This window comes from Pavona decussata, unplaced genomic scaffold (assembly GCF_977016875.1).
Source record: "Pavona decussata unplaced genomic scaffold, jaPavDecu1.1 SCAFFOLD_38, whole genome shotgun sequence".
NCBI classification, from domain to species: domain Eukaryota; kingdom Metazoa; phylum Cnidaria; class Anthozoa; order Scleractinia; family Agariciidae; genus Pavona; species Pavona decussata.
The window spans coordinates 4,676,156-4,702,733 of record NW_028145460.1 but is presented as its reverse complement, the minus strand read 5'-3'; the positions used below and the strand labels follow the sequence as shown (position 1 = coordinate 4,702,733).

The following is a 26,578-nucleotide window of genomic DNA, read 5'->3' as shown; positions in this document are numbered from 1 at the left end:
TGGTTGGTTCAAATGCAAAATGGCGGTTTGTTTTGATTCAACTTGCTGCTAAATTAAAGGTATATGAATACAACGATTTATTCTCTCCTCTTTGCAAGCAGACTGAATCAATACTACAGAATTCACAGCAGGAAAATATGTTGCTCAAATCTGCCTTGCAGAAGTTGGGTAGAAGATGGTTTGCCCGCGCTTCCACAAGCATCCTTTCGTCCAAAGGTTCTTCTCACAAACTTGTATCGCTTGAGTTTAGATCTCCAGCAGATATCTTTACACGATCATTGTCAAGCCGTAAACAAAACGTTTGTCCTTCCTATGAAATGAAGGCATGGTATATTAATGAATATGGCTCTAACGATGTACTGGAATTTGGACGTCGACCTCTTCCGACTCTTCGAAGGCCTACAGACATTTTAGTTCGAGTTGACGCTGCCTCTGTTAACCCTATAGACTTTAGAATGCGAAGTGGCTATGGTGAAACACTGTTAAATTTGTGGCGTAAATTAGAAGACGTGGACGAGTTTCCACTCATTTTAGGAAGAGATTTCTCGGGTGAAGTGGTTAAAACAGGACGAATGGCTAGAAGGTTTAGAGCGGGCGACAAGGTAAGCTGCATTCAAGGCATGCTCCGTCCATATGCATGTGCTTTTGCTCGTTTTATTTGAAAGCAAAGATTTTTCAAAACGCAATTTGTTCATCCTTGCCAGCCTATTTTCATTTGTTTCGCTGTTCAGTAAACGAATGACGTAACAACATGGAAGTTACTTTGATCATCAATTGAAGTAACTTTCGTGTTGATTACGTCATCGGTTTTTTTTTTTGCCGTCCACACGTGCAGGATAAATTTTCGTTTTTAAAAATCTCTGCAACGTTTGTTGTTTGCACTAGTTTGTGTGGATGAAAGCACAACTGGAAATGGACAAAAAAAGAGATATACATGTGGAAAGGGCCCCTGGTGATTCCTCCCACTCTTCTCTTCCTGGTTCAGGTCACTTTCTTAGTGACCCCTGTCCTCCAGCATTTTTCCTATTGCAAACTTTATGCAGTGTTGTAAAATGTTTTGCTATTCTTTCCGCTTCAAAGTCTCACAAATGCTGTTCTCTTTTAGTTCCCTCTTCCTTCTCTTCTATTTTCAAAACCGTCGCTAGTAGTTTTCTGCCCAATGTTTCACATGCTACTTTTTCCAGAACCTGAGGTTAACATCATCATTGCAGGACTCAGATACCTGGAGGGACAGACTATAAAGTGACCAAGCACCAATCCTCCTCCACCCCACACACCAAAAAATTATATCATATACCAACACTGGCTCACTTCAGGGACTATCCTATCCTACTAATTTGTGTACTGGTCACTGCCTTGTTTCTATATGTTGCTCTTTCATGGAATGTGGTAACCGGTGTGGAGTTATAAATGAGACTATTATTCTAGAAATTAACTTTTGAGGACCCCTTCTGAGATTTGACTAGCTCACAAATCACAATTTTGCAGCGTTGCAACCCATTTTGGCTGTTTCTGTTTGCTGTTTATAGGAAGATCCAGTTATGGTTGGTAGAGAAAACCTGTATATAAATTGAAGGGGTGCCTAAAAGAAAAGCCCTAGCAAGTGACTTCTGATAAATCGCTAGATTCTCCTTCCAAATTATCTTTTATTTGCTTGTGAAACAAAAGAAGAATTTAACCTTACATCAAAAGTCACTTAGGGCCATATTCCTTGCACCCCTTCAATTGAAAGTAAAGCACTTTTAACTGATCATGAAATAAGCTCATTTGCTTATGCACATGTACATGAAGGTTCAACTTTCTCAGTAACTGAAAATTAAATGACTGACAATATCTGACAATATGAACCTCAAAACCCAACTACATAATTAAAGTTGTAAAAATTCTGGGAGGGGGTCTTGTTATTCAATTCTTGTTTGTTATTGATACAGTGGTTAAAATAAAACAGTTTTTGCTGGTGATTGAATAAAACAGTTTTTGGTCTTGATTGACAAAGTGGTTAAAATAAAACAGTTTTTGGTGGTTATAGCATGGTGGTTAAAATAAAACATTTTTTGATGGTTATTAGCACGGTTGTTAAAATAAAACAGTTTTTGGTGGTTATTACATGTAGTAGGGTGGTTAAAATAAAACAGTTTTTGGTGGTTATTAGCACGGTTGTTAAAATAAAACAGTTTTTGGTGGTTATTAGTAGGGTGGTTAAAATAAAACAGTTTTTGGTAGTTATTAGTAGGGTGGTTAAAATAAAACAGTTTTTGGTTGTTATTAGCACTGTGGTTAAATTAAAAGAGTTTTTGGTGGTTATCAACACAGTGGTTAAAATAAAACAGTGTTTGGTGGTTATTAGCACGGTGGTTAAAATAAAACAGTTTTTGGTGGAATTGATAGCAGTAATTGAGATATCAAACTAAGCAAGTTGTAAAAACTGCCATTAATCAATTGAAAAAGGGTTTAAAGCAGATTCATTCTCACTGACGGTCAGGGAAAGGTGATGTAAGTCTAAGAGTTGATGGTCAAATGTGAGGATGAATACTTTGCAAGCACATGCAAGAACCAACAGTTGAATTGAATCTCAAACATGCTTTTAACAAAAATAAGTCCCACTACTTGGAAAACAAAACCGCACATAAATATCTCGGGTAAATTAGCCCACCTTATTTAACTGTTATTTTGTAAGCACAGTCCAACCTCGATTATCCGGACTTTTCGATTATCCAGACTTGCTTCCCTGGTCCCGTTTGTTCTTTTCCTGAATGTTAATGAGATGCGATCACGTTGTCGTTCCTTGAAACAAACAAGCCTGATGCTTTAACATTTCAGAGCGCTTTGAATACACTAACACTTGTAAAGTTAATACATCATAACATACAGGCTGTACATATAAATTATATGCAATTCTGATCTATTCATAATCAAATTATGTTTTCTTTATTTCCTTTGTTCACATTACTGTCTCGTTAATATTCATATTTTCGATTTTCCGGACTCTCAATTATCCGGACTATTTACTCAACTCCCAGTGAGTTTGGATAATTGAGGTTCAACTGTAAAAATGTATATGGCATCACCACAGCTAATATTTGCCTATGTATTTAGGTTTGGGGGACACCTAGTGTCATTGCAGGAGGAACACATGGTGAATTTGTAGTTGCAAGTCAAGATGAGGTATTATTAATTCATTAGTTTTAAACAATAAAAATCTGATATAACTGCACATGCTGGAAGGATTCATTTAAATATTGCTTTGAACATTGAATTTTTGTCCGCTATGTATAATTTGAAGAGTCATTGGTAAGTTAGGCTACAATCTTACACAAAAGGGTTGGGAATTTTTGGGAATTTTTGTTCTCCTTCTCCCACCCATACTTCTGCCAGTTTCTTTGCTGAGTTTATAACAGTTTTACTCAAGGAATTGCTAACTGAAGCTCCAACATTCAAACAGGGAGGGGAAGGGAGGAGGTTCAAAGCATTCCTGTGTGGTATTTTAAAAATAGTTTTAAATCTGATCTCTGGTACTCATCAATTTTTTCAGAGGCTTCTCAGTGACTTCTGATCAGCATCATAGCTTAAACTTTCTCCTACTTTCTGTTACTAATAGCAATCAGAGGTCCACTGTTTGGTTCTTCAAACTATTGTTCTGAAAGGTGGCAGAGTAAGCTTTGGGTAACACTCTAAGCAATCATGATGCCCAAAACAAAACACTTTGCTGGAAATTTTTAAGCGGGATGCCCTGAGGGGGCATACCGTGTCTAAAAACGGGTCGATTTCTTTTTTTTTTTTTTTTTTTTTTCTTCCTCGTATCCACAAATCGGTACATTAATTTATTCATTAAACTCTCCCCTCTCCTACTCGGGATGTATTGTTCTGATTGTCTTCAACAACAGCAGGCCAATCAAAATTCATTCTTGTCGCTTATATCGCGAGGGAGGGGACCCACTCACTCTTACCTGTGTGACGTCAACGCATCATTTGATTTCTTAATTAAAACTGCATTAAATTTGGCGCCATATTGTTTATAACATGTTCTGGACTCAAGTGTGCCGTTTTCAAACGGAAATTTCACCATTTTGAAGCGGTGAATCGAAAGAATAACTTCTAAGAAGCACTCGTCATTTAAAACGGTGGAAATTGGTTAGTTCATGGCGAAGGAATCGTGCTTTGTTTGACAGTCTTAGACCACGACGCGAGACTGAAAAGAGGTCATTGAGAAGCTTATGTTATTGTAATGGAATTTCAAACATTTCCGGTAAAAGTCTGAGTCGCGTAACACAAGGGAAACAACGTAACGCGATCGTCTTGACTCAAACTATTCCATTAGCAAGGATAGATTTATCAATCGGCGAAGCATACAGTTGGAATAAATGAATCAGCCCCAGCATCACGCGTAATGCCAGTGTAGCAGGCATCTTGTCTTTTCCATTTACACCTTTTCTTCTCAACAGAGGCCTCTTTTAAGTTCATTTGATTACTGTATTCTCACATCTCTTTGAACATCGAGTGGAGCGGAGACTGAGCAGAAGAAAACAAGGTGCATGAGGAATGATCCCTGGATGCCTGTTTTTCTTTTAAGTTATCGTGTTCTTCATGTATTATTCTCCACTTTCCATTTTTTTTCTCCATTTGTGATTTCTACACTATGTTTTCTCTGAAGAAGCCTATGAAGAGGCGAGAGTCCCCGACTGTGTGTATCAGTGTAGACCAGGGAATTTTTATGGAAACCTAGCAAAATGCTGAGGGGAGGGGAGGGGAGGGGAGGGGAGTAGTTTAACTGCTATGGACTGGCATTCCTTCAAGAGGGCAACAGTTGTTTGAGAGTAGTTACTTGATGCTAACAGAAACTGGAGTTTAATTAAATGGCAGTTGTGGACATTTTAATTTAATAGTTATTTACAGCGGTTACCAATAACACGCGACCTACGGCATTCAAAAGAGTCGGATAAAGTTGCGTTTTGGTGGATGTCAGTCAAAGAAAAGCCGTTAAAATTATTTTGAATTCTGACAAGATTCCAAGGTAACCCTACAAGAAACTAACAATTTTACCTCTCTAAGAGATAGTAAACTTTATTTTAAATTGATTCTCCAGCCAGATCAAGCGCAAATAAAAGGTATTTTTGAATTTAAAAAAATTCGATTTTCACTGCATGTGATAATTTGCTAAATTGCACGCATCGCTGATTTAATTGTCAGGTGTAGCGATAATTTTTTCTTTTTCAAATGTTTCATAAAAGAAAATACGGCTTCGTCTAAACAATGCGCATTTTTTAGAGAACCTGTCTTGGAAATCAACTTTCATAAAGTTTACCATCCGTCAGCGGGTAAAACTGTCAATTTCTTCGTTCTGTTGCCTTGAAATGTTCTCAGAATTCAAAACTATTCCAACTGCTTTTCTTTGATTGACGTCCACCAAAACGCAACTTTATCGGAGTCTTTTGAAGGCGATAGGTCGCGTGTTATTGGTAACCGCTGTAATGATTTTGTGGTTTGTGTTCTTTTTCATTTTCCTGCTGATGGTGACATCTGGACAGTAGATATCTATCAAGCCTGTCAACTGGTCACAGGCTGAAGCAGCATCTCTTCCATACATAGCATGCACTGTTTGGACAGCACTTGTCAGCAGAGCAGGTCTTGAGCCCAACAGTTGTCATGACAAACAGTAAGTGTGGAGTGAGGTTGGGGTTATCAACAGTAGACTTGCCACCTTGACGCTGACCTTTTGTTCAGTTGAAGTTTAAAGCAAAGAAACAAACATAGGGGAAAATAATATTGGAAGGGACCACTTTGGAAGGGTATTTTTTGGGTTGGGGTATGGTGCACAGGATTCTACTGAGACCAAAAATTTTTACGGGAGGGTGTTTTTATTTTATTTGTTGGGGGAAGGGGAGGGGGAGGGGGTGCATAGGGCAATCCTGCCAGGACCATCTGGAAGTTCTTGTTCCAAAATTTATTTGCTCTCTTAGCTCCTTTGAGGCCCCAAATGAGCCAAAAGAGGAGAGAAAATTGTTCCAGTGTATATCAGGCAGCACAATGCCGTCCTGGGCCAGATGGATTCACAAATAAATCCTGATTACTGTATGATTTCCTTCACAATCTTAATTCACTCCAGATCACTCGCATGTTGAAAACTAACAGTGTAGTTATTGTTGTTTTTCAGTGTTCTTGTTCTTGGTGGATCAGGTGGAATTGGAAGCTTTGCTGTTCAGGTATGTTTATGGTAATAATCAATAATGTTTGATTTAAAGTTCTTAGCGTGCAATGTTGCTCATGCCAAAACCTAAGCTCACATCTTTCTGTTCTGAGCTCTAAAATAGTGTGAAAAGAAGAAAGCAATTATTAATGTAAAATATGCTGGACTGAACTTGGTAATTCTCGCTGCCACACATATACCTTCTTTATCACTCATGACTTGCTCCTCTTTGGCCTCATAGCTTAGTCGGTAGAGCAGCAGTTGATTTAATCCGTAGGTTGTGGATTCAACACCCACCAAGGTCTAAGAATTTTTTTTCTTCGCCTCATGTGGTTTCCGGCATTTCCTTCCTAAGGCTAACGCTTAGTTAGTTGGAAATTTATTGGTTCACCTCTGTCAGCACTTTACAGTCAATCTACGTCACGTGTGACCGGGAGTTTTGAAATTTGAACGGAGTTTTGAAAGTTACATGTCAGTTTTGAACATCACCAGCGAGATTTCAGAGTTTCCCTATAAATTTTTCTTGCTTAGTGATGGTATAAAATTATGAATTTTTCTTTACATTACGTCATTACAGTGTGACACGCCTTACCTTGGCCATCCAACAAACTTTTTTTGCAAGTCAGCCAATCAGGATACGCGAATTTGATTAACAGTCACGCCTTCTTCCAAAGTCCAACAGGCAAGTGACGCAACAACGAATTATTGAAAACATGTCGTTTTGTATTTTGTGGCTAACTTGTAAAAGAAAAAGTTTGTTGGGTAAGTATTTCAAAAATAACAAATGTGTCCGAGTATTTTGATTTCTTTTTTTTTTTTTTTTTTTTTCAGTTAATGCGTCCTAAATGGAAAGATTTCCAGAGAAATGTCAGACATTACAAAGAGGAATTTGAATGTTCATTTCATTTTCGGAAAAACTGGTCACGCGTGAAGTAGATTGACCATCACTTTCACTGCAGGCTTAATTCTTTGACCTCTCGCCATTTGTGAGAAAGTGGGCAAGGGCTTGGGAAAGAAAGGTGTTGCACATTTTTTAAAAAATATTTTTTTTTAACCCCTGTTGTATTAATTCCACTATCTGAGAGCGCATCACAAGGTAGGGCAGAGGTCTGTCATAAAATTGAGAAAAAAAATAATGACTAATTTTAGTGTAACGGTATGTGTATTTGTTCAGCTTCTCAAGGCCTGGGGTGCTCGTGTTACCAGTACGTGTGCAACAGATGCTGTAGATCTTGTTGCTGGACTAGGGGCAGATCATGTGGTAGATTACAGTGCAGCTAACATGAAGGAAGAACTGGAATCATCAGGAGGGTAAGAGGCATTGAGATTGTATAGGGCAATTTCTCTTACAGAGGTATATTCTGCTTTTGTCTCCATCCCCACCCAAAAAGAAAAAAAAAAGGAATAAAAACGAAAAGAAATTGCGGGTAATGTAGATTTTCCATGTTCGACTTTGATCTCCTGTACAAATGAGAAGGAAGAAAAAGCGCAAGCGCATAAATAATTTCATGACGCGTTTTCAGGTCACAAGTCTTAACCAATCAACGGTTTTTTCGCCATGTCTGTACAAGTATGACAGTTAAATCTGGATGAATTATGTTTTCATTTCAGATTTGATGTCATCCTCGATCCATTTGGAGGAGAAGTTGGAGACAAATCTACCGTGCTGCTGTCCAAGTGGAAAGGGGCCATTTATGTAACACTCGCCCCTCCCCTCCTCAGTAAAACTGATGAACTTGGTGCAGGACTGGGACTGCTGTCTGTTGGACAATCTTTTACTTCATCTGCGCTTCAAAAGGTTCTCTTTTTTTATTTAGAAGTTTACCCTCAGACGCAAAAGTTGTTGCCACTTTATAAGGCCGTGGCTAGACTATGAACAGTCTCTCCTTTGCTCGAAAATCCGCGAGCACGGTATTCGTGGCTTCGCCGCTAGCCCCTCGAATATCGTGCTCTCTCAGTTTTTTGAGTTCTTCTCCGCGGATTTTCGAGCAAAAAAGAAACTGCTCGCAGTCTATTTCGTGGCAATCAGGCCATCCTCCAGGTTTGAAACGGGGGCCTTCCGTTTTCCTTTTGCAAGGTTTATTCTAGAACTGCGGTATTGCGGACAAACCTCAAATAAAATATACTAGCGCATAACATTTGCACCAGCACGTCACTCCTTGCGCACATATTTCACGAGGGAAGTCTATCTTCCTTTTACCGAGAGGTTTAACAGTTGAATTATAGCTTTTCCGGAGTTGTTTCATTACAAACCTGAAAAGCTGCACTGCAAATTCAAGCTGCCATTGTCCTGAACAACTCATAAAAGAGTTTGACCTCAAAATAATATAACAATTTTTACTCTACTGGCAGTGTCAAAATTAATATTGTTTTGAGATACCAAACTTTTTATGAGTTGCAATCTATTGATACATTTTAAGCCTTGTATGATACTTTCAAATGTCTTGGGCCACTAAAATCTCCAAAAGAAGGCCCATGGGCCCTCATCAGACGTTCTCCAGAATATACCCTGGTTATGCACCCTCTTTACGTGTACCAAATAAAAGGCGCATTATCCAACCTTTAGAGGGGCTGTTGGCAGCAAGGTTGTGATGTTAAAAATAAAACCCTTAGTAAGTGTCATTGTATTTGGCGCAGAGAACTAACTGGGGACACCTTCCAGATCGAACTGGAATTTAGAAATGTTGGTTTTTGAGGAGAGAGGAAAACCGGAGTACCCGGAGATAAACTTCTCGGAGCAAGGACGAGAAACAACAACAACCTCAACCCACATATTACCCCCAGTCCGGGAATCGAACCCAAGCTACATTGGTGGGAGGCGAGTGCTCTCACTACTGCGCCATCCCTGCTCCCCATGTTCATGTTCAATGACTTGTTAGTTTCTCAAGACTCACTAACTTTACTCTCGACCTTTTGAGTTGAGCGGAATCAGGTGTTTCTGGTAATGAACGTTTATTTAAATTGCTTTTCTCTCTCTCCCTCTGCAGGCACTTTGCAGTGGTAGCTTGGTTTCATGGGGATTCTTTAGCCCAAATGGTCCGGCACTGGATCACATCCGATTTCTTTGTCAGTCGGGAATGGTATGTAAACGAATCGACCAATATTATTTGCTCGATTTAGAAAGTGTACAAGAAGTTTAAGTCGACTTCTGAGAGATTTCGTGCAAAATGCGCTGAACCGATTGTTGAGAAAGAAATTTCTGTGAGTGAGAATTTAGGTGTAATCGATGCATTCAAATACTGAAATGTGCTATTAAGCCTGTTTTTCACTAGCGACGCAAGCACAAGCACAAGCATGTGAGCTTTATGTCAAGTCAAAACGAACGCAACGCAAACAGAAGAAAGGGAAAATTTTTTATCCTTGTGCTTGTTCTTATGGTTGCGTCGAGGCCGTTATCACAGTGAAATAAACTCATACGCTTGTGCTTGCGTCGCTAATGAAAACAAGGCTTTACTGACTTAACCAGTAAACAAGGAACCAGCTTTTGAATTTTCCAAGTGTCGCAATCTGAGAACAGAAATCAGAATTCTTGTCAAGAATTAGCTTTACGGAAACTAGTGGTCCATTATTAAGGTTGTGGAAGTTACCTCTGTAAGAAAATTTCTTTTAATAGGTTTTCGTGTTATTATATTTTTTAAACTGCTATACACTTTTTATCTTCTTTTAGATCAAACCCGTAATTCAAGAAGTGTTTCCCTTTTCGAAGACCAATGAAGCTTACGCTAAACTCGAGAGTGGCCATGCAAGGGGAAAGATAGTGATCAGCGTGACTAACGACGAATCATCTAAAGAAAAAGAGTCTGTGTGAAGGCCATCGGGGAATGTCAATGATTATGAAGAAAATCCAACAGATGAAGACTATGACCAGACCTCCTCGATCCCATCAAACAAGGAGAAGGCCCTGGGATCGATATTGATGAACAAAGGCGCTGTTACTCTACGCAATTTTTCTTGCAACTTGCCCCGCAATTGTGTTACGACACAATCGTTGCCTAGTGTAACATGTACTGAAATGATGGAATGTCTCGGAATTTTTTTTTGTTGTTGTTGTTGCCGCAACAGTTGTGAAAAGTAGAAGTCGGTTCTACTTTGTCCAGTGGTGATTGCAACAAAAACGTTCATTTCAGGGCATGTTACACAACGCACCGTTTCGTGCAACTGGTGTTGCAACGGCGCAACGAAATTGCGAGAGAAGTTTTAAGACAAATTGCCCAGTGCAACAGTGGCAATAGCCCATTTTACAGTTGTGTGCTTAGTGACCTGGCCTTGGATTGTAAACGAGGCTGGGGGTGACCTTGTTTTGATACAAACCTCACTGCTTTTCATATGTAGATCATGTTGTTCTTTTGCTAACTAGTTTTCGTTTACATATGAAAAGCAGTGAGGTTTGTATCAAAACAAGGTCTCCCCCAGCCTCGCTTACAATCCAAGACCAGGTTACTAAGCACACAACTGTAAAATGGCCTATTTACTGTTGAAACAGCAGAGCAGGAAAATCAATCCAATCTCGTGTTTCTCCAAATCCACTTATGTGAAGGAAAAAAAAAAAGTGAAATCAATAAATAAGCGAGTTCACCTGGATACCATATGATCTCGGATTTGTTGTTGTTGTTGTTCTTCATGTGCGTTATTTGGACCTATTGCCCGATTCTTTGGCGATCCACACCGTCTGCTCCTACTCCCTTTTGATTTTGTATTCTCACGTTGAGTAGGTACGTAAGTGAAACAAACAGCTGGCAGACGACTGGGAGAAGGGACAAGGGTTGAATCTTTGTTTAGAGTACAACAGATCCCCTTTTCTCACAGGTTTACAACCCTTAAGTATACTGCGCGCACAGTATGCCAAGAGGACAAGAATACCATCTTGAGGGGTTTCACTCTTTCATTTTCCACTACCCGCCAAGCAGACAGAAAATATGTTCTCCAACATTCTAGGTAAAAGCAAATCTCACGTTTTCAAAAAATTTCATTTTATCGAATATCAATTCAAATCCGTGAGACAGTTACTTTGCTTATTCAACGAGCGCACTTAATTTTGTATCTTCGAATTGTAACAGGATCAAAGCCATCAAACCAGCCCCATAAGGGGTGGGCGTTAGCTTTCGGGTGTAAACTCCAGTATGACCATACTCGCCGTGTTTTCTCGGTTGAACTGCTCATTGCTTGGCTACGTGCATGAAGAAAGTTGCGGAGGAAATTGGGGGTTAGCCTGCGAATACAGCCGCCTCTCATTCGCTCCCGCTACCGGGAGCGAATGAGAGGCCGCTGTATTCGCAGGCTTATTGGGGGTGTAACACCCTCTCTTTATAACTTTGTTCGCAAAGAAAAATTGCGTTCCAAGAAAGGTAAACTGGTCTACTTTTCGCAACGTTTCGAGATACGTTGCAGCGTCTAACCTGTTTACCTCGACCTACAACGAAATGCTCTCGTTAGCACATCCTGACGGAGACCCAGGGGCAGTCAGTCGGGGGCGGGACGAAATGGCGCAAGGAAAGCTCCTTCGCCCGTTCTTGAAAACTTTCGTCGCGCCATTTCGCCCGCCCCCGACTGACTGCCCCTGGGTCTCCAAGGATGTCGTTAGCATTGCGTAGCAAGATAGAGCCAACAATTGCTTGCCTCTACACCAGGAAATATGGACTTGGCATGTCGAACTTGGGGTTTTTTTTTTCGGGGTCCTGAAAAACAAAAAAAATAAAACAAAAACCAGCGCGAATTTCTCAGATTTTCCTGCTAAATCGAAACTAGAAGCAAAGGACTTTGAGAAAGTCCAGGGGAAACATTACCTTTAAGTAATGTTAAAACATCTCACAATACAAAAGACAGTTAGCCACAACATCTCAATGACAAGATAGTTTGGTCAGCGTTGAAAAACACTTTATTTAACGTTTTATCAACAAGGTTCTGGAAATGTTAAACACTCATGGCAGCAACAACGTCGGAAAACATCTGTTTTAACACTGAGGCCTTGTTCAACCTTGGAACCAGTCACCGTGTGGAAGCCACTCAGCCGACAGTGCTTGGAAGCTCAAAGGAAATGTTCAGACATTTTCCTTTCGTAAGCATCGAGAAGAGAAACTTCATCTTTTGTCATTTAGTCAGTTTAGAGCCCGAGGTCTGATTAAAATTTGGGCACTCAACAAACCGTGTCCACAGGTAGAGCCTGTGCCAAGGTACCGTACTTAATTGCTACGCGTGTCTGGGCCCCATGTCTGAATAGAGCCAAATTTACAAAAAGCCGTTTTTAACTGAGCACTTGAAAACTACAGTTTCGGCATGCCAACCGCACCATACTTAGCATTCTTGACAATTATTTCACACACTACGTTCTCCCCATTTACAATGGTACTTTTTTCAAATGCATAAGGCGCTTCAAGCTTGTCAATGGCGGAGTCAAAGAAAACGCGATGAGTATAACAACAATTAAGCCAAGGGTTAATGAACAATACGGATCTATAAGTTTTAACTTACACGTCCTCTGCAAAACAATTCATTTAAGTGAACTGTAAAAGTGAACATTCCTTTTTGGATTATCATTGATACATGAAAAGGTGATATTTACATTTTACCCTATAAGGTAGTCAAGATAACGAGTGACAAATTAATGGATAATGGATCTAGACAGTAACGTGTAGACCACGTTTCGTAGAGATAGTTTGCACGATTCCAACCCTTTAATTACATTACACAGTCTAACTAAATGCGGCAAAACACAAATCCTTCAGCAATATCAAACGAAATCCACCACCGTCTCGTTCAGTATGCTTGTTACCACATCCACTGTACTTTGTTCTTGTCATTAAGCTTGATCCTACCACTCGCCAATAGCTCCATGGCTCGTGGGTAGGCCTTGTGCTCTGCGCATTTCACTCGCTCTTGGAGTGTTTCTACTGTGTCTCCGTTGTGTACAGGGACTGCTTCTTGTGTTATTATTGCTCCAGCATCAACCTCCTCCTATAAAGAACACAACACAGTCTGATTTAATATACTACTGAGACCGCAACTCGTGCCGGCGGAGATAGGAAAATACCGACCAGAGGATGTCCTTTGGCTGTACATCGCTAGAGACTTTGACCACTGAAAGCCATCAACTGTATATCGACAAGAGTACCTGCATTATGGTCTCTTAACACCAACTACATTCAGATTTAAATAGCTGCAGGGATCGTGCTTACGCACAAGTCAAACGCATTTACACACAAATATCATTGAAGCAAACAAACATGCGCCGGAGGGGGTTGCTTTCTACTAAAACTTGACACACGAAAATAAACAATGGTGGACAGCTGAAAAACCACTGAGTGAGATCTCTCGTGAAGATGTGAGTCGGAATGAAGACGGATGGAGGCACTGACGAATGCCATTTCATATCACGGCGTCCTTTTTGCAGGACGTTTCAAAATTTGCACCGATGGAATTTACAAAGACTTAAAGAGAGGTGTTTTGGGATTCTTTCTTGAAAGCCTTACGCTGCTTCACCTAAGAAACTCCGCAAGGACCTCAAACGTTATTTGATTTTCTGTCTTACCTAGCTTGGACAAATTAAGGACGGTGCCTACTTTTGTTACTGCACATATGTTCTGCGCATCTCGAGATACTCGGGTTTCCTATGGGTGGTACCTACTAATACAGAGATATTTTTGAGCGGTTTAAAACTGCGGAGAAAGAACAACTTAGCAAGTGCTCTTGGTATCCAAAAAGAAAATTTGGGATAACCATGCATTTTTCAATATGGAAAAAAAACGCCATACATTGCTTTTTATTTTACTACTTTTTTGGATTATTGTTGCTTGATTATCTCTGAAAAATGCGTAGTTACCCCCAATTTTCTTTTTGGATTCCAATAGCCCTTGCTAAGATCTGCTTTCCCTGCATAGTGGTAAACCGTGCAAAAATACTTCTGTATTAGTAGGCACCGTCCTTAATTTGATTCGTATGTATTGTAAAGGAGCTGGCCGCCCCGACCGACAGTCACTGACTTTTTAGAAAATGATGCACCGCAAATCTCGTGCTGGGGAATCTTGACCTCCAAGATAACAACTCGGTTAAAGTCAGAGCAGCACTTCAACAGGAACAATGTAAAGATGTTGCCTTGATATTACCTTGCTCAATATTGATGATACATTCCTTGCTCATTATTAATGATACTCTATTTCAATTATTTTCGTTTCTCTTTGTTTTTTGTTTTCCTTCTGCTATATCTTTCTTATTTTTTCTATTCTACTTAGTTACTTTTCTTATCAATTTACTTCCTTTAAAGGGGCGCAGGATTAGTTTTACTAGAGGTGCCCCTCTACTCTCCTCTCCCCTATTAGAATTGTATTTTTGAGCTGCGTGTTAGTCTGTTTTTTATACCTTCTTTTTTGTATTTTGCGCTTATAGTAAGAGTGGAGAGTATAAATGAAAAATGTAAAAAATGTAAATGTTGCCTTGACTTCTCACCGCGACAAAATGAACCGTGCATCCTGTTATGCAGACTCCAGCCTCCAGTACCAGCTTGTGGGCATGCATTCCCTTGAACGAAGGCAGCAAGGAAGGGTGGATGTTCAGTAGACGGCCATTCCATTTGCGAACAAACTCTCCAGTAACGATTCTCATAAACCCCGCCAGACAAACCAACTCCACACCAGCTTGCTCCAGCGCCGCATGTACGGCCATGTCAAAATCCAAACGGCTTTTGAAATCCTTGTGCTTGATTACCTGAAAAACAGAAATTTGAGGTCGCTACTACTGTAATACTGAAGTATTTTTGCGTAGTTAATGACTACAGTGTATGCGGGAAACGCAGATCTTAGCCGCAAATTGCTATTGAAAGCCAACAAGAAAATAGGGAGTAATCACGCACTTGTCAGATATTGTTTTACGTATGACGAATATGTGTTAGTTATTTTAATCATTTAATGTGAAATACCTGTAAACTAGCTGGTGAGCCTAGCTTGCTGGTCTCACAAAAGCTACGCGTATTTTCACAATAAACTGCTATCATTATTCTTAAAAGATTAATAATGGTAATTGAACTGAGTGGAGTGCAATTTGGTCTGAAATCATACGCGTGATTTCAAAATCGAACGAGCGCGCAGCGCGAGTTTGATTTGAAATCACAAGTATGATTTCAGACCAAAATTGCACAACACGAAGTTCAATTACCACTTTATTATACCTATTTAGAAAACACAGAGTTTTATTGTCAATATTAATATTCTATTTTTGTTACTTCATTTCCATTTTGTTGGGCTAAAGAAAGGATGCGATTTAGAGCAGAAAATGGTGCAATTTACGAATAAATTGCACTGTTGAGAGCCAATCAGATTGCAAGGATCACCAGCGATTTCAAAATGGGTGTAATAAAACCTGAAATACATAACAATGTAGGGAATATTAATCCAAATCAAAGCTTAGTTATCGCTGAAAAATGTGTGGTTATAGCCAATGTTCCCTTTTGGATTTTAATAGCCCTTGCTAAGATGTTCTTTTCCCGCATAGTCATAAACCGCGCAAACGTACCTTTGAAAAAGTAGTTACCGACCCTAAAGCCACCGTTACACGTTGAAACTTTTAGCTGGAACATATGTGCAACGGCGCTGCGAAACAAGTTTCACGAAGTGGTGTTACACGGTGAATTAGAAACTCTTCTTTTTTCACCACTGCGACCGTTGCGAGCCGTTGAAGAAGTAGAAAGCGGTTCTACTTTTCATGAAACTTAACTCGCAACGGAAGTTCGAAAAAGTTTCACGAAACCGACCATGTTACACCGTGCAACGCCTGCTGAAACTTGTTTGCCAACGCCGTTGCACACAAGTTTCAGCTAAAAGTTTCAACGTGTCACGGCGGCTTAAGAAATCAGGAGTTTCTTGGAACATCCCGAGATGCGCAGAACGTGTGCGCAGAAGCAAAAAGAGGCACCGTCTTTAATTTAGGTAGAACACCTTTAAGACGGAACGATTATCTTAAATGGAAATCACATCTCTCAAATTTATTGCGGGTTAAAATACGCTGTCCGTTTGTCACAACTGGCCGGCCAGAACAGTAAGGTCAGTTTGTAAATAGACCCTTCTCCAAAATGGCGGCCGAAAATTCAAATAAGTTAAAAAAAAAAAACGTATACCAGCAATAGAAAGAGCACTTTTACTTTAGTAATCCTGCAAAGTTTTAGCATATCAGGTGTAATATCAGCTGAGAAAATGTAAGTTGAAAAATGAAACATTTACAGACGTTTGTATGACTGGGGGTATGACGTATACCCCAGTCATACAAACATCTGTAAATTTGTCAAATTTCATCTTACATTTCCCAAGCTGATATAACACCTAATATGCTGAACCTTTGCAAGATTACCAAAGTAAAGGTGCTCTTTTCAGTACTGGTATCAGTTTTTCATTCAGTTCAATGTTAACTAATTCAAATCTGTTGCCGCCATTTTGGTGAAGGGTCTATTGGAAAGCGTCGTTTTGAACGGATCTAATGTCCACAAAATAGCACAGACTGACAACGGTTTACACGATTTCTAAGGAGTTCGAAGAACCGGTATACAACCAGGCCTTTGAACTGGTGTATTCCGTTGAGCCTGGTTGTACAAAAGCCGATTAATGCTAATTGCATTTGCTAATTAATCCACTATTCTAAGGTAGCCAAAGTTTCCATAAGCAGTCGTTGAAAAATGTTTTTTAACACGATAATTTCAAGGTAAAGGTAAAGAAAAGGCCGAGTCAAAGTCGAAGGGCAGAAATCTTTTGGAAAAAGTCTTTATTTCACACTAACTCTGGAAAAGTATCCAGTATAACAGTAAAAATTGTGTTTTGTATTGAATGATTGATTGATTGATTGATTGATTGATTGACTGATTGATTGATTGATTGATTGATTGATTGATTGATTGATTGATTGGATGGACGGACGGACAGATGGATGGTTGTATTAAGGGATCCCATCAACAAAGAATGCTTGTATATAAACTTACTTTAGTAGGTATACCAGCAGCCTCTGCACGCTTTAAACCTTGGACATCAGGTACATTAGAAATGACCAGAACAATCTTAGCACTGCTGTCCTGCCGCAAGCTCTGATCAATCAGTGCTTGCAAGTTTGTTCCTGAACCCGAGATAAGAACACCAACTTTCATCCCCTGGCTGTTTTGTTGTTCTTCCGTTAGTCCATTGCTTAGTTTTGCTCTTTTAACAGGACCGTTCACAGATCTGTTGGCGACGTCTTCAAATTTGATGTCTGCTTTTGATGCAGACTGTCGAAGCGCTTCTTCAAGGTTACTAATGACGACTCTTTCACCGCTCTCCACATGCTGAACAACTTTCCCAATAATCCATGCTTGTTCTTCAGACGCTTTCAAATGCTCCATAACTGCTGCGGCTGCATCTTTCTCTACGATGAGTACTGCACCTATGCCACAGTTAAATGTCCTTGCCATCTCCTGTGTGGGAACATTTCCTTGGCCAAAAATCCAACCAAATACAGGAGGCATAATCCATGAATTAGCATCTACTGACACTCCAACTCCAGGGGGGAGCACACGTGGAATGTTTTCAATAAGGCCTCCCCCTGAAAATACAAAACAAACACAAAATTGACATCGACTTCATTAACCCGCAATAATGTACTTTATTATCCAGACACAAGACTGAAAAATACACTCGTAAAATTCATACGAAACTACAACCGGAACCTGAGGCCATATTTCAGTGAGGATATTGATGATGTCTTTTCCCGATTTTTCACATTTGTTTGTGCAAACAGTCGGTGAAAAATGGTGAGTAATAGATTGTCTATATAAGCTTAATAAAAAAAAATTACATGAAAATCATTTTCTTGTGTTAAAAACTCACTCTCTGCGCTCATTCACAAAATATTGTTCTTATCACTAGAAAATAATTTTAAATTAATGTCTTCGCACCGTCGCGTACTATCCTCTACGTATTTAGTGTAGTCTTTAGGTAAGATACGCTCAAATGCCGACAGACTTATGTATATTGGAACAGGACTTGTTAAAAAAACATAAAGGCATTCCTTCACCCCCCCCCCCCTCCCCACCCAGATCACCCACCTTTTATCCCAACTGAATGTTTTCTTTGTGCCGTTTCCCGCTGGCATTCTCCGCTAAACGTCATGATATTAAAATTGAACAGCCTCGGAAAAAACACTAACCTGTTATATGAGCAAAAGCCTTGACTTTGCCACTTTTCATCAGCGGCAGCACAGGCCTGCAGTAAATTCGTGTGGGAGAAAGCAGAGCTTCGCCGAGTTTAGTAACTGACTGTAACCCTTCAGTTGTAGAGAATGGACAGGGCGAGCTGTAGCTCAATCCAGATTCATCAATGATTCGCCTTACTAGACTGAAGCCATTGCTGTGAATACCAGATGATGCTAAGCCAATAACAACATCATCTGGTTTAATGCTCTGGGATCTAGGAAGAACTTTGTCACGCTCCACTGCACCTACAGCAAATCCAGCAATGTCGTATTCACCTGATGAATACATTCCTGGCATTTCTGCTGTTTCACCTGTGATTTATGAAGAAAAGGAAAAATAAAACTTCTGATAGAAACAACAGGTTTTTTTAACAAGAGCAAGCGAGAGTAAAATTTAGCCAGTTAGCCTTCAACCTTCTTTAAAACAAGATGGGTTATTGTTAACAAAACTAAACAATTTCAATAATTATTTCCATTGATATAAACTAAAAGATGTTTTATGGTTATTCACGGTGACACTACCAATAGGTGACACTTTTCCTTTAAGTAACTGCAAAAGCTGGTGGGAAAGCACTCTCACCACTGCTAGCCACCTGAATCTCTGAAATGTGAAAGCAACAAAATTAATCAAGTTACAATATTGTCCTTAGAACATTCTAATTAGCTTCTATTTACCTCCCAAGAGAGCACACCCAGCTGTTGAACAGCCCTGCGCTATACCAACAATCACTTCCTTTGCCTTTCCCACATCCAGTTTGCCAGTAGCAAAGTAGTCTAAGAAGTACAGGGGTTCTGCACCATGAGCAAGGATGTCATTCACGCACATTGCAACCAGATCAATCCCCACTGAACTATGCATACCTACAGACTGTGCAACCTGCAATCAGTTCAAAACATGTTAATTAACAAAATGTGCACAGTATCAGAAGGTCAGGAGTGGATCCTGAGGGAAGAGGGGGCTGCAAGCTGCACTATAAGGAGATAAAAATAGTAAATGAATAAGGGAGTTGGTTTTGAAAGAAACTGCAGTGCTGCATCGGTGGGGAGTAGAAAATGTGTTAGCCCTTCGTCAGAGCAAATGACGAAGGGCTAACGCTCGAAACGTCAGCACTTGAATCTCTTTACGGTGGCCAATTTACCTTTAGTTATCAACTCTCTTCAGCTGATTAAACCAAATATTCAATAAAAATAGTAACCAAATTTGCCTTATTTCAAAAATTTTCTAGTGAATTCAAGGTACATCAATCAATCAGTCTGCCTTCTCTGTCTGTCTTGACTTGATCAGTCAACTATTCATTTTACCAACCAACTTGATGACAGTGTCAGTGATTTCCATTTAGCAAACTCAGTTCACTTCTTTCACAGTTACTGTGCCTTTCAATAACATGTGGACTCTGAAGTTCAAAATCCAACCAACTGTTTCGCTTTTTACTGGCGTCAATCACTGAAGCTGACCTCTTAGAAAACAACAACATTTGACTCAATGGGGTCAAAAGGTCAAGTTAATGCGCTGTGATTGGCAAATTTCAATCCACTTTGTCTGTTTCTTTATTTTTACGTCGGCAGTAGGTTGTCGCCGTAATTACGCTTGACAGCAGTAAAACATGCAAATCGTTCCTTGAAGTTGAAGTTCAGAGTCGGTATGTTATTGAAAGTTGCAGTAAACTGCAGTGAGGCCTCACCTTGAGTTTAGTTCCCACTCCATCTGTGCCACTGACAAGTAAAGGGTCTTTGTAGCCTGCAGCCTTGAGATCGAAGAATCCTCCAAACCCACCCAAATCTGCTTTACAACCTGGGCGAGCTGTCGATGCAGCCAGTGGCTTGATGGCATTAACCAACAAATTCCCTGCATCAATATCCACTCCGGCATCTGAATATGTCAGTTCTTTTGTCCTGTTGGTGTTTCATTGTAAACAAAGTCAATGTCAAACAGGTTTCAGTTTTTGGTAGATACGATGTGATGCAGCTAAACGTGAAAACACACGACACAGTTCACTGACCAACTGGCTAATCCCATAGATGTGAAGTGTTACACTGTTACCTAATTTCCTTTATGCCTAGTGGCACGCAAGGCGTTAAAGTGCAGTACTGGGAAAAAGCTCTTGCAGACTCCTTGCAAAATTCGAGGGTCTAGAAAATCTATGTGGTGTGACACGTGACTTTCCTGTTTCTACACACTCACATTGAGGCTCATCTACATTCTGAAAAATCGATTAACTTGTGGGAAATTTGGTGGCTAACCAATCAAACATTGCATAACCATGATTCCCACCATGGTAGACTTTTTCTTTGGCTTGTGCTGTCTCCAATTCCCTTACTTGAGCTGTTATGTTTAGTTGGAAATTTATAGTTTGACTTTAGCAACTTTAGCATCACTGCAGAGTTAATCCTCTGGTCCATCATTTGTGTCATTTGTGCTAGCGGCACAACCTTCATTGCACCCTTCACATTGCATATTAACCGGTTTTACTTAAGAAAATTTTTAAAGGCATTTCATGATTGTGTCGTTCATTATTAACTTACCTACAAGCCCTAGATGCAATGTCATTTCTGTACTGCATAGCATCAAAGTGAATCTTCTTGATGCTGTCATAGGCTGTTTTCTGAGCATCCTCTATTCTCTGTGCCATACCAACAACGGCCATCACTCTTCCACCAGATGTCACCACTGTTTCACCGTCTTCAGCCTTCTTAAAGGCCGTCCCAGCATGAAACACCACTACATTGTCTTTGCTCTTTCGAAAATAAAAAATTAATATTTAAAACAATAATTGTATTATTGAAAACAATCAAGAAATCTTGCTAGATTTTGCTTTGCAAGAACAACCACTCATGCTTGTTGGATATGTGATGATTATGGCCAACTCGGTGCTATGCACCTCATTGGCTATCTATCATCTCATATCCAACGCGCGCTCTTAAATAATCAACTTCATTTCCATACATTAATATTCAAGACTTCTAAAACAACACAGGTAATCGGAACAGTGAAACATCATAAACTACCACACACCTCCAAGTCCTTCAATCCATGAATGATGCATCCTTTCTTCACAGCACCTGGATACCCACCACTTGCTGCAACCACACCCACGGCAAATCTGTCAGCGTGCCATGAAGGAAGTGACAAGCTTAGGTCACCATTCACACATTCCATCAAGATTGCATAAAGATCACTCTTCAAGAGTGGCAGAATGACTTGCGTCTCTGAAGTCAAAGCAGCCACACAATATAAAAGATTTTAATTAAGTTCAAAAGAAGATAACAAAACGTTTTGAAAAAGGTAGCAGGTACTGTTTGACGATGGACACAATGTTGTCAATTCAAAGAGAGGAGGTGTTTAGTTAGCTCGAGGTAGTTAGTGGATTCAAACAGCTACCAGTTCTTACTGAAAAGTCTAAATCCAAATATCCAACCACGTCAGATATGATATGATGCTTCTAATCGTAAATCCGAGACTTTGCAAGATTGCGCCCTTGCTCTCAGAGGTTTGCATTCTTTTTAGGTTAAGTCTAGGACTCAAAAATTATGAAAACAGTCTTGCTCACGGATTTTAAAACAAGGTTGAACAACTGTCAAGTCGATCAGATAGCACCAAAAAGATGGTTGTCATTCTTCATGAATGTGCTTGTTGTTCATTGCTACTCACAAAATTAGACTAGAACCTTCCTTTTCTTGCTCGCCAGTTTGTGAGACTTTGAGACTCAAATATTCAAAATTCAAGACTTGAGATGATGTAAATTCTAGTGAGTGCGAGATTCCTAGACGCTAACTTTAAATTGCGAGAATTCGAGACTCGATTAATATTTTTCAAGACTTGTCATATTTGAAAGACCATTCTATAGGTCCCCTAACTATCAAAGACTCAGTTAAACCAAGACTATTGTAACAGTTGGACTTTTTACAACACATGTTCACTCAAGGACTTTGCCTAACCTGGATCCCCAAAACGACAATTAAACTCTAAAACTCTGGGTCCATGAGGCGTTAACATCATGCCGGCAAACAGAACTCCTACAAAGTGACAGTCTTCTTCACGCAAGCCATCAACTGCTCTTTGAAGAACGTCCCTGGCAATTTCTTCCTTGAGTTTCTGAGATATCTAAGAAGGCAAGTTCATTGCAACTTTTACTGCCTAGAACTTCAATAAAAATTATGCCAATAACATACTGAAAAGAGTCTTTTGTCTGTTGCTGCTACTCCCATGTTAGAGCGATGAGATTCATGAACTGTATGATAGACATCACAAGGTGTCCCCTAACCTTAATCTCACTAAAATAATTCTGTCAAACAAGAAGTCATATGAAAACGACAAAAAGGCCTGTTTTACATGAAGTACCCAAATCCAGGGTTAGGTGCATTTCTGGACATAACTGATCTTAGATTACAGGTATAGGTGCAAGGGAAAAAAATCAAGGTTTCAACAGCTTTGCTTCTGGATAATTTTCAGCTAACTGTGGGCAAACTGTAAGCCCACAGCCAGTCTGTTCAAAAGGGCAACAACAGATGACCAACTGTCTGCAATCTGTCAGCAAATGGTTATTAGAGTGCTAGTAAACTGCTGGCCGACAGTTTTAACTGACAGTCAGCCGAAAGATTTTGGGAGGGGCATCCTTCAAGTTTACCAGTAAGTGTTACTTGACTTGAGTAGCAGGGTTTGACTATTGGTGGAAGTGCTCACCTTTAAATAGTAATTCCTGGGTTAGACATTATGTGGGTTGGACTCACAAGTCTTGCCATTACTGGACAATTTTTCCATAGCAACACAAAATGGTACCCCCTTGAATTTTCCCAAATACAACCAAATGAAACAAAACAAAAATATTTAGCAAATTATGCTTAAGTGTTGAATGCAAGGCTTACAAGTGAAAACCAAAGCCAAATCTAACCAAAACTATTTTCAAATGCAACATATTATAAAGCGTTTACATATTTCCCAGGCCGGTAACTGATTCATCTTTCTGACCCACCTGTGGACAGGGTGCATATGCCCCCATTCCCCCTGTATTGGGTCCCTGATCATTGTCTAACAAGCGCTTGTGATCTTGGGCTGGTGGCATAACAGCAATAGTTTTTCCATCAGTAAAACATAGTACCTGAAACAGATAAGTATAATGAGCATCATTAAATGAAATTTTCCCATTATTTGGTGTACACTGTAGTTTTTGAAAAAAATTGTGTATTGGTTTGTAATAATAATAACTGTACATTGTGTGTCTCGTTGAATGAATACAGCTTCAAGGTGCATATAAAATGGTTTTTATGGTTTCTTGAGCAAAATTAAAAGTTTCGTAGAAAATATGCGGCTATTTTCGACGCTGAAGTGAGAGAACAAGAGCTAAAACTTGACCCAAGAAGACATGACGTAATTTGTGAACGAATAATTAGCACCTGGAAACAAAGCGTTGTTGATTTCTTTGTGTACGCAAGCAAAAACGCAGTTTTTTGCAAACGTTATTTCTCGACTACAAAACACAAATCGGCGAAAAAAATACTGGACGATGTTTTTCAATCGAATTGCAGTTCACATGCAAAAATTCGGACAAATCCAAGCAAAATCGAAAAACGGCCTATAATTCAACATAGGTCGGCTACGCTCTCAGCCCTTCAATGATTATTATTATACAAACGCAAATCATATGAAGTTGAACGTTTATTGAATACTCACGGAAACTTCCTCTCCTTCTAACTTTTCCTCTATTACCACTGTGGAACCTGCCTCACCAAAAATCTTATCCTTGAAACAAAAATAACAATATCAATTTATTTATCATTGCTAGAGCAGACTTCTGAAAAGTACATAGCTGCCAAATCATCTGGCTGAAAATACTTGGTCTCTATCCAAATGCTGAACTACATTGTTCATGAGGATGAAGTAAAGTGTGTGTGTATACCTAAATTAAAATGGAGCTTATTTGGTGCAATGTTTTTGATTTTTCAAAACAAAATCACCAATACCGTTTTAACCACCCACCTTCAAATAAGTGCCCACCCTGAAAGCCCACAAACTTAATAAGTGCCCACCCCCTCCCCCTCCCAACAAAAACCATTTCTGTACTAGCCCAGTGTGAAGAGGAGCGTCAGTTGTGTTCCAAATTGGTTTTAGATACGGCAGTCAATGGACTTTTATATTGTTTATGGCTTGTTCATGTCAGCTTTTGCACTTTGCTTTGTCTTGTTGAAGTGAAATAAATTTTTTATTCCTTGTTCTGTTATTCTCTGAAAATGTCCTCGCTTGCTGAAAATGTTGAGAAAATAATAAGCGCCCACTCTTGAATAAGCACTGACCCTCGTGGGCCCAAAATTAAGTGAGCACCCAGGGCAGTTAATCGAATAACTGAGGTAAACATCACACCTCTCTTGTGCTAAGCTTTATTAACTACTATCCTCTCCACCAACAACCCCCCCCCCCCCAATTTAACCCGCCCCGCCGCTACACCCCACAAAATCACCTGCAGCATATCTCTGACAGCTTTTAGAGCCTGTTCTCTGCTGTCAGCTACAACAACTCCTTTGCCAGCCGCCAGACCACTGGCTTTAACCACAAGCGCTTCATAATCAGCCGATTCAATATGTTTACACGCTTCCTCAACATCTGTGAAAGCCTTCCAGCGCGCTGTGGGAATTTTATGTCGTTGCATAAAATCCTTGGCGAAATGTTTACTTGACTCAATTCTCGCAGCAGCGCGGCTTGGCCCAAAACACGGAATGTTTTTATCTCTGAGAGAGTCTGCAAGGCCATTTGCTAGAGGCGCTTCGGGACCAATGATAACAAAGTCCACCTTGTTATTCACACAGTATTTTACAACGCTTTCGTTGTTGTTTTGATCGAGTTCGGAAGATGAGACGTTCTCCGCATGCGATTGAAGGCTAGCCGTTCCCGCATTGCCTGGTGCAACCAGTATTTTACCAACATGGTTTGACTGAGCGAGTTTCCATGCAATGGCGTGCTCTCTGCCTCCTCCGCCAATGATCAAGACTTTGTCTGCCATGATTTTCTCGAAGTTCCAACAACTCTCCCAACAAAATTTTGGAAGGCGCAAAATGGCGCGCTTAGACCACGTGTTAGTTAGCTAAGGTGCCAAGCCTTTGAAGTTGATAGTGCACTGCGTGGATTGTGGATTGTGCAAGCGATCAGAAAATCCGCGGGGAAAAACAAGCACGATATTAATTCGAGGGGCGAGTACGTTTGAAATACGTCTTCTATTTTTCGCAACGATTGTAGTAACATTATAGTGCTCCCTTTCAACCTCCCCCGTTGGGCAACACCCCGGGCGTTTGCACCACAGGAAGCCCAAGCTCGCGTCACTAGGGAAAGTGTAATATACGTAATAAGTAATTTTAAGGACGGCGCCTACTATTGTTACTGCGCATACGTTCTGCGCATCTCGAGATACTTGGGTTTCCTATGGGTGGTGCCTACTAATACAGGGATAATTTTGCGCGGTTTAAAACTATACGGAGAAGGTAGAACTTAGCAAGTGCTTTTGGTATCTCAAAAGAAAATTGGGGGTAGCCATGCATTTTTCAGAGATAATTAAGCTTCAATTTAGGGAAAAAATCTCATACATTCCTTTATATTTTGGCGCTTTTTAGAGATATTATGACTTAATTATCTCTGAAAAATGCGTGGTTACCCACAATTTTCTTTTTGGATTCCAGTAGCCCTTGCTAAGATCTGCTTTTCCCGCATGGTCATAAGCTGCACAAAAATACTTCGGTATTAGTAGGCACCGTCCTTAATTCGACAATATTTCATTTCCCATACAAAGTCTTATAACGCGTTTAAATTCTCAACGGCTACCTGTAACCCAATACCGTTTGCAATCAAACGTCATAGTCCCACTAGTGATCAATTATAACACACCATCTCTAGTGACGCGAGCTTGGGTGTCCTGTGTTTGCACATGAACTCACATTTCCGCCTTCGGGCTGGCTCAAATGCCCTACCCTATTTGACAGTCAAATACCTCTCCCCAAGAACAACATCTTGCTTTTACACGTTGACTTACTTTTTCCTTTGGCACTGGATTTATTTCTGTGTCAGATAAAACTTTATAGCTGATTTTAGCTGAAGGAAGAACTCTTTCTACTAATTGGGGGCAAGTCAAACTAAAATTTGTTACCATGAGCTACCATGATACACACGGCTAAAACTAGCGAAGACCACAGCGGCAAGACGTTGAGAGATACCGGATC

The 26,578-nt window shown here is 40.0% G+C and overlaps 2 protein-coding genes across 2 annotated transcripts; one reads left to right on the top strand and one right to left on the bottom strand.

Annotated features, from left to right (window-relative positions):
• On the top strand, nt 1-10,406 carry LOC146483740 (NAD(P)H oxidoreductase RTN4IP1, mitochondrial-like). The gene is made up of 8 exons (XM_085105871.1): nt 1-602; nt 3,097-3,165; nt 5,529-5,653; nt 6,152-6,200; nt 7,359-7,495; nt 7,796-7,982; nt 9,172-9,264; nt 9,852-10,406. Exons 1-8 carry the CDS (start codon nt 138-140, stop codon nt 9,990-9,992), a joined length of 1,266 nt encoding a protein of 421 aa, XP_084961997.1. The 5' UTR covers nt 1-137; the 3' UTR covers nt 9,993-10,406.
• Nucleotides 10,407-12,036: 1,630 nt separating this feature from the next.
• On the bottom strand, nt 12,037-25,444 carry LOC146483739 (trifunctional purine biosynthetic protein adenosine-3-like). The gene is made up of 12 exons (XM_085105870.1): nt 24,832-25,444; nt 24,048-24,116; nt 23,350-23,475; nt 22,316-22,481; nt 21,393-21,586; nt 20,903-21,114; nt 20,062-20,272; nt 19,055-19,256; nt 18,335-18,691; nt 17,139-17,731; nt 14,624-14,881; nt 12,037-13,135 (listed from the first exon to the last, which is right to left on the bottom strand). The coding sequence occupies exons 1-12, from the start codon at nt 25,369-25,371 to the stop codon at nt 12,950-12,952; spliced, it is 3,114 nt and encodes a 1,037-aa protein (XP_084961996.1). The 5' UTR covers nt 25,372-25,444; the 3' UTR covers nt 12,037-12,949.
• Nucleotides 25,445-26,578: the final 1,134 nt, after the last annotated feature.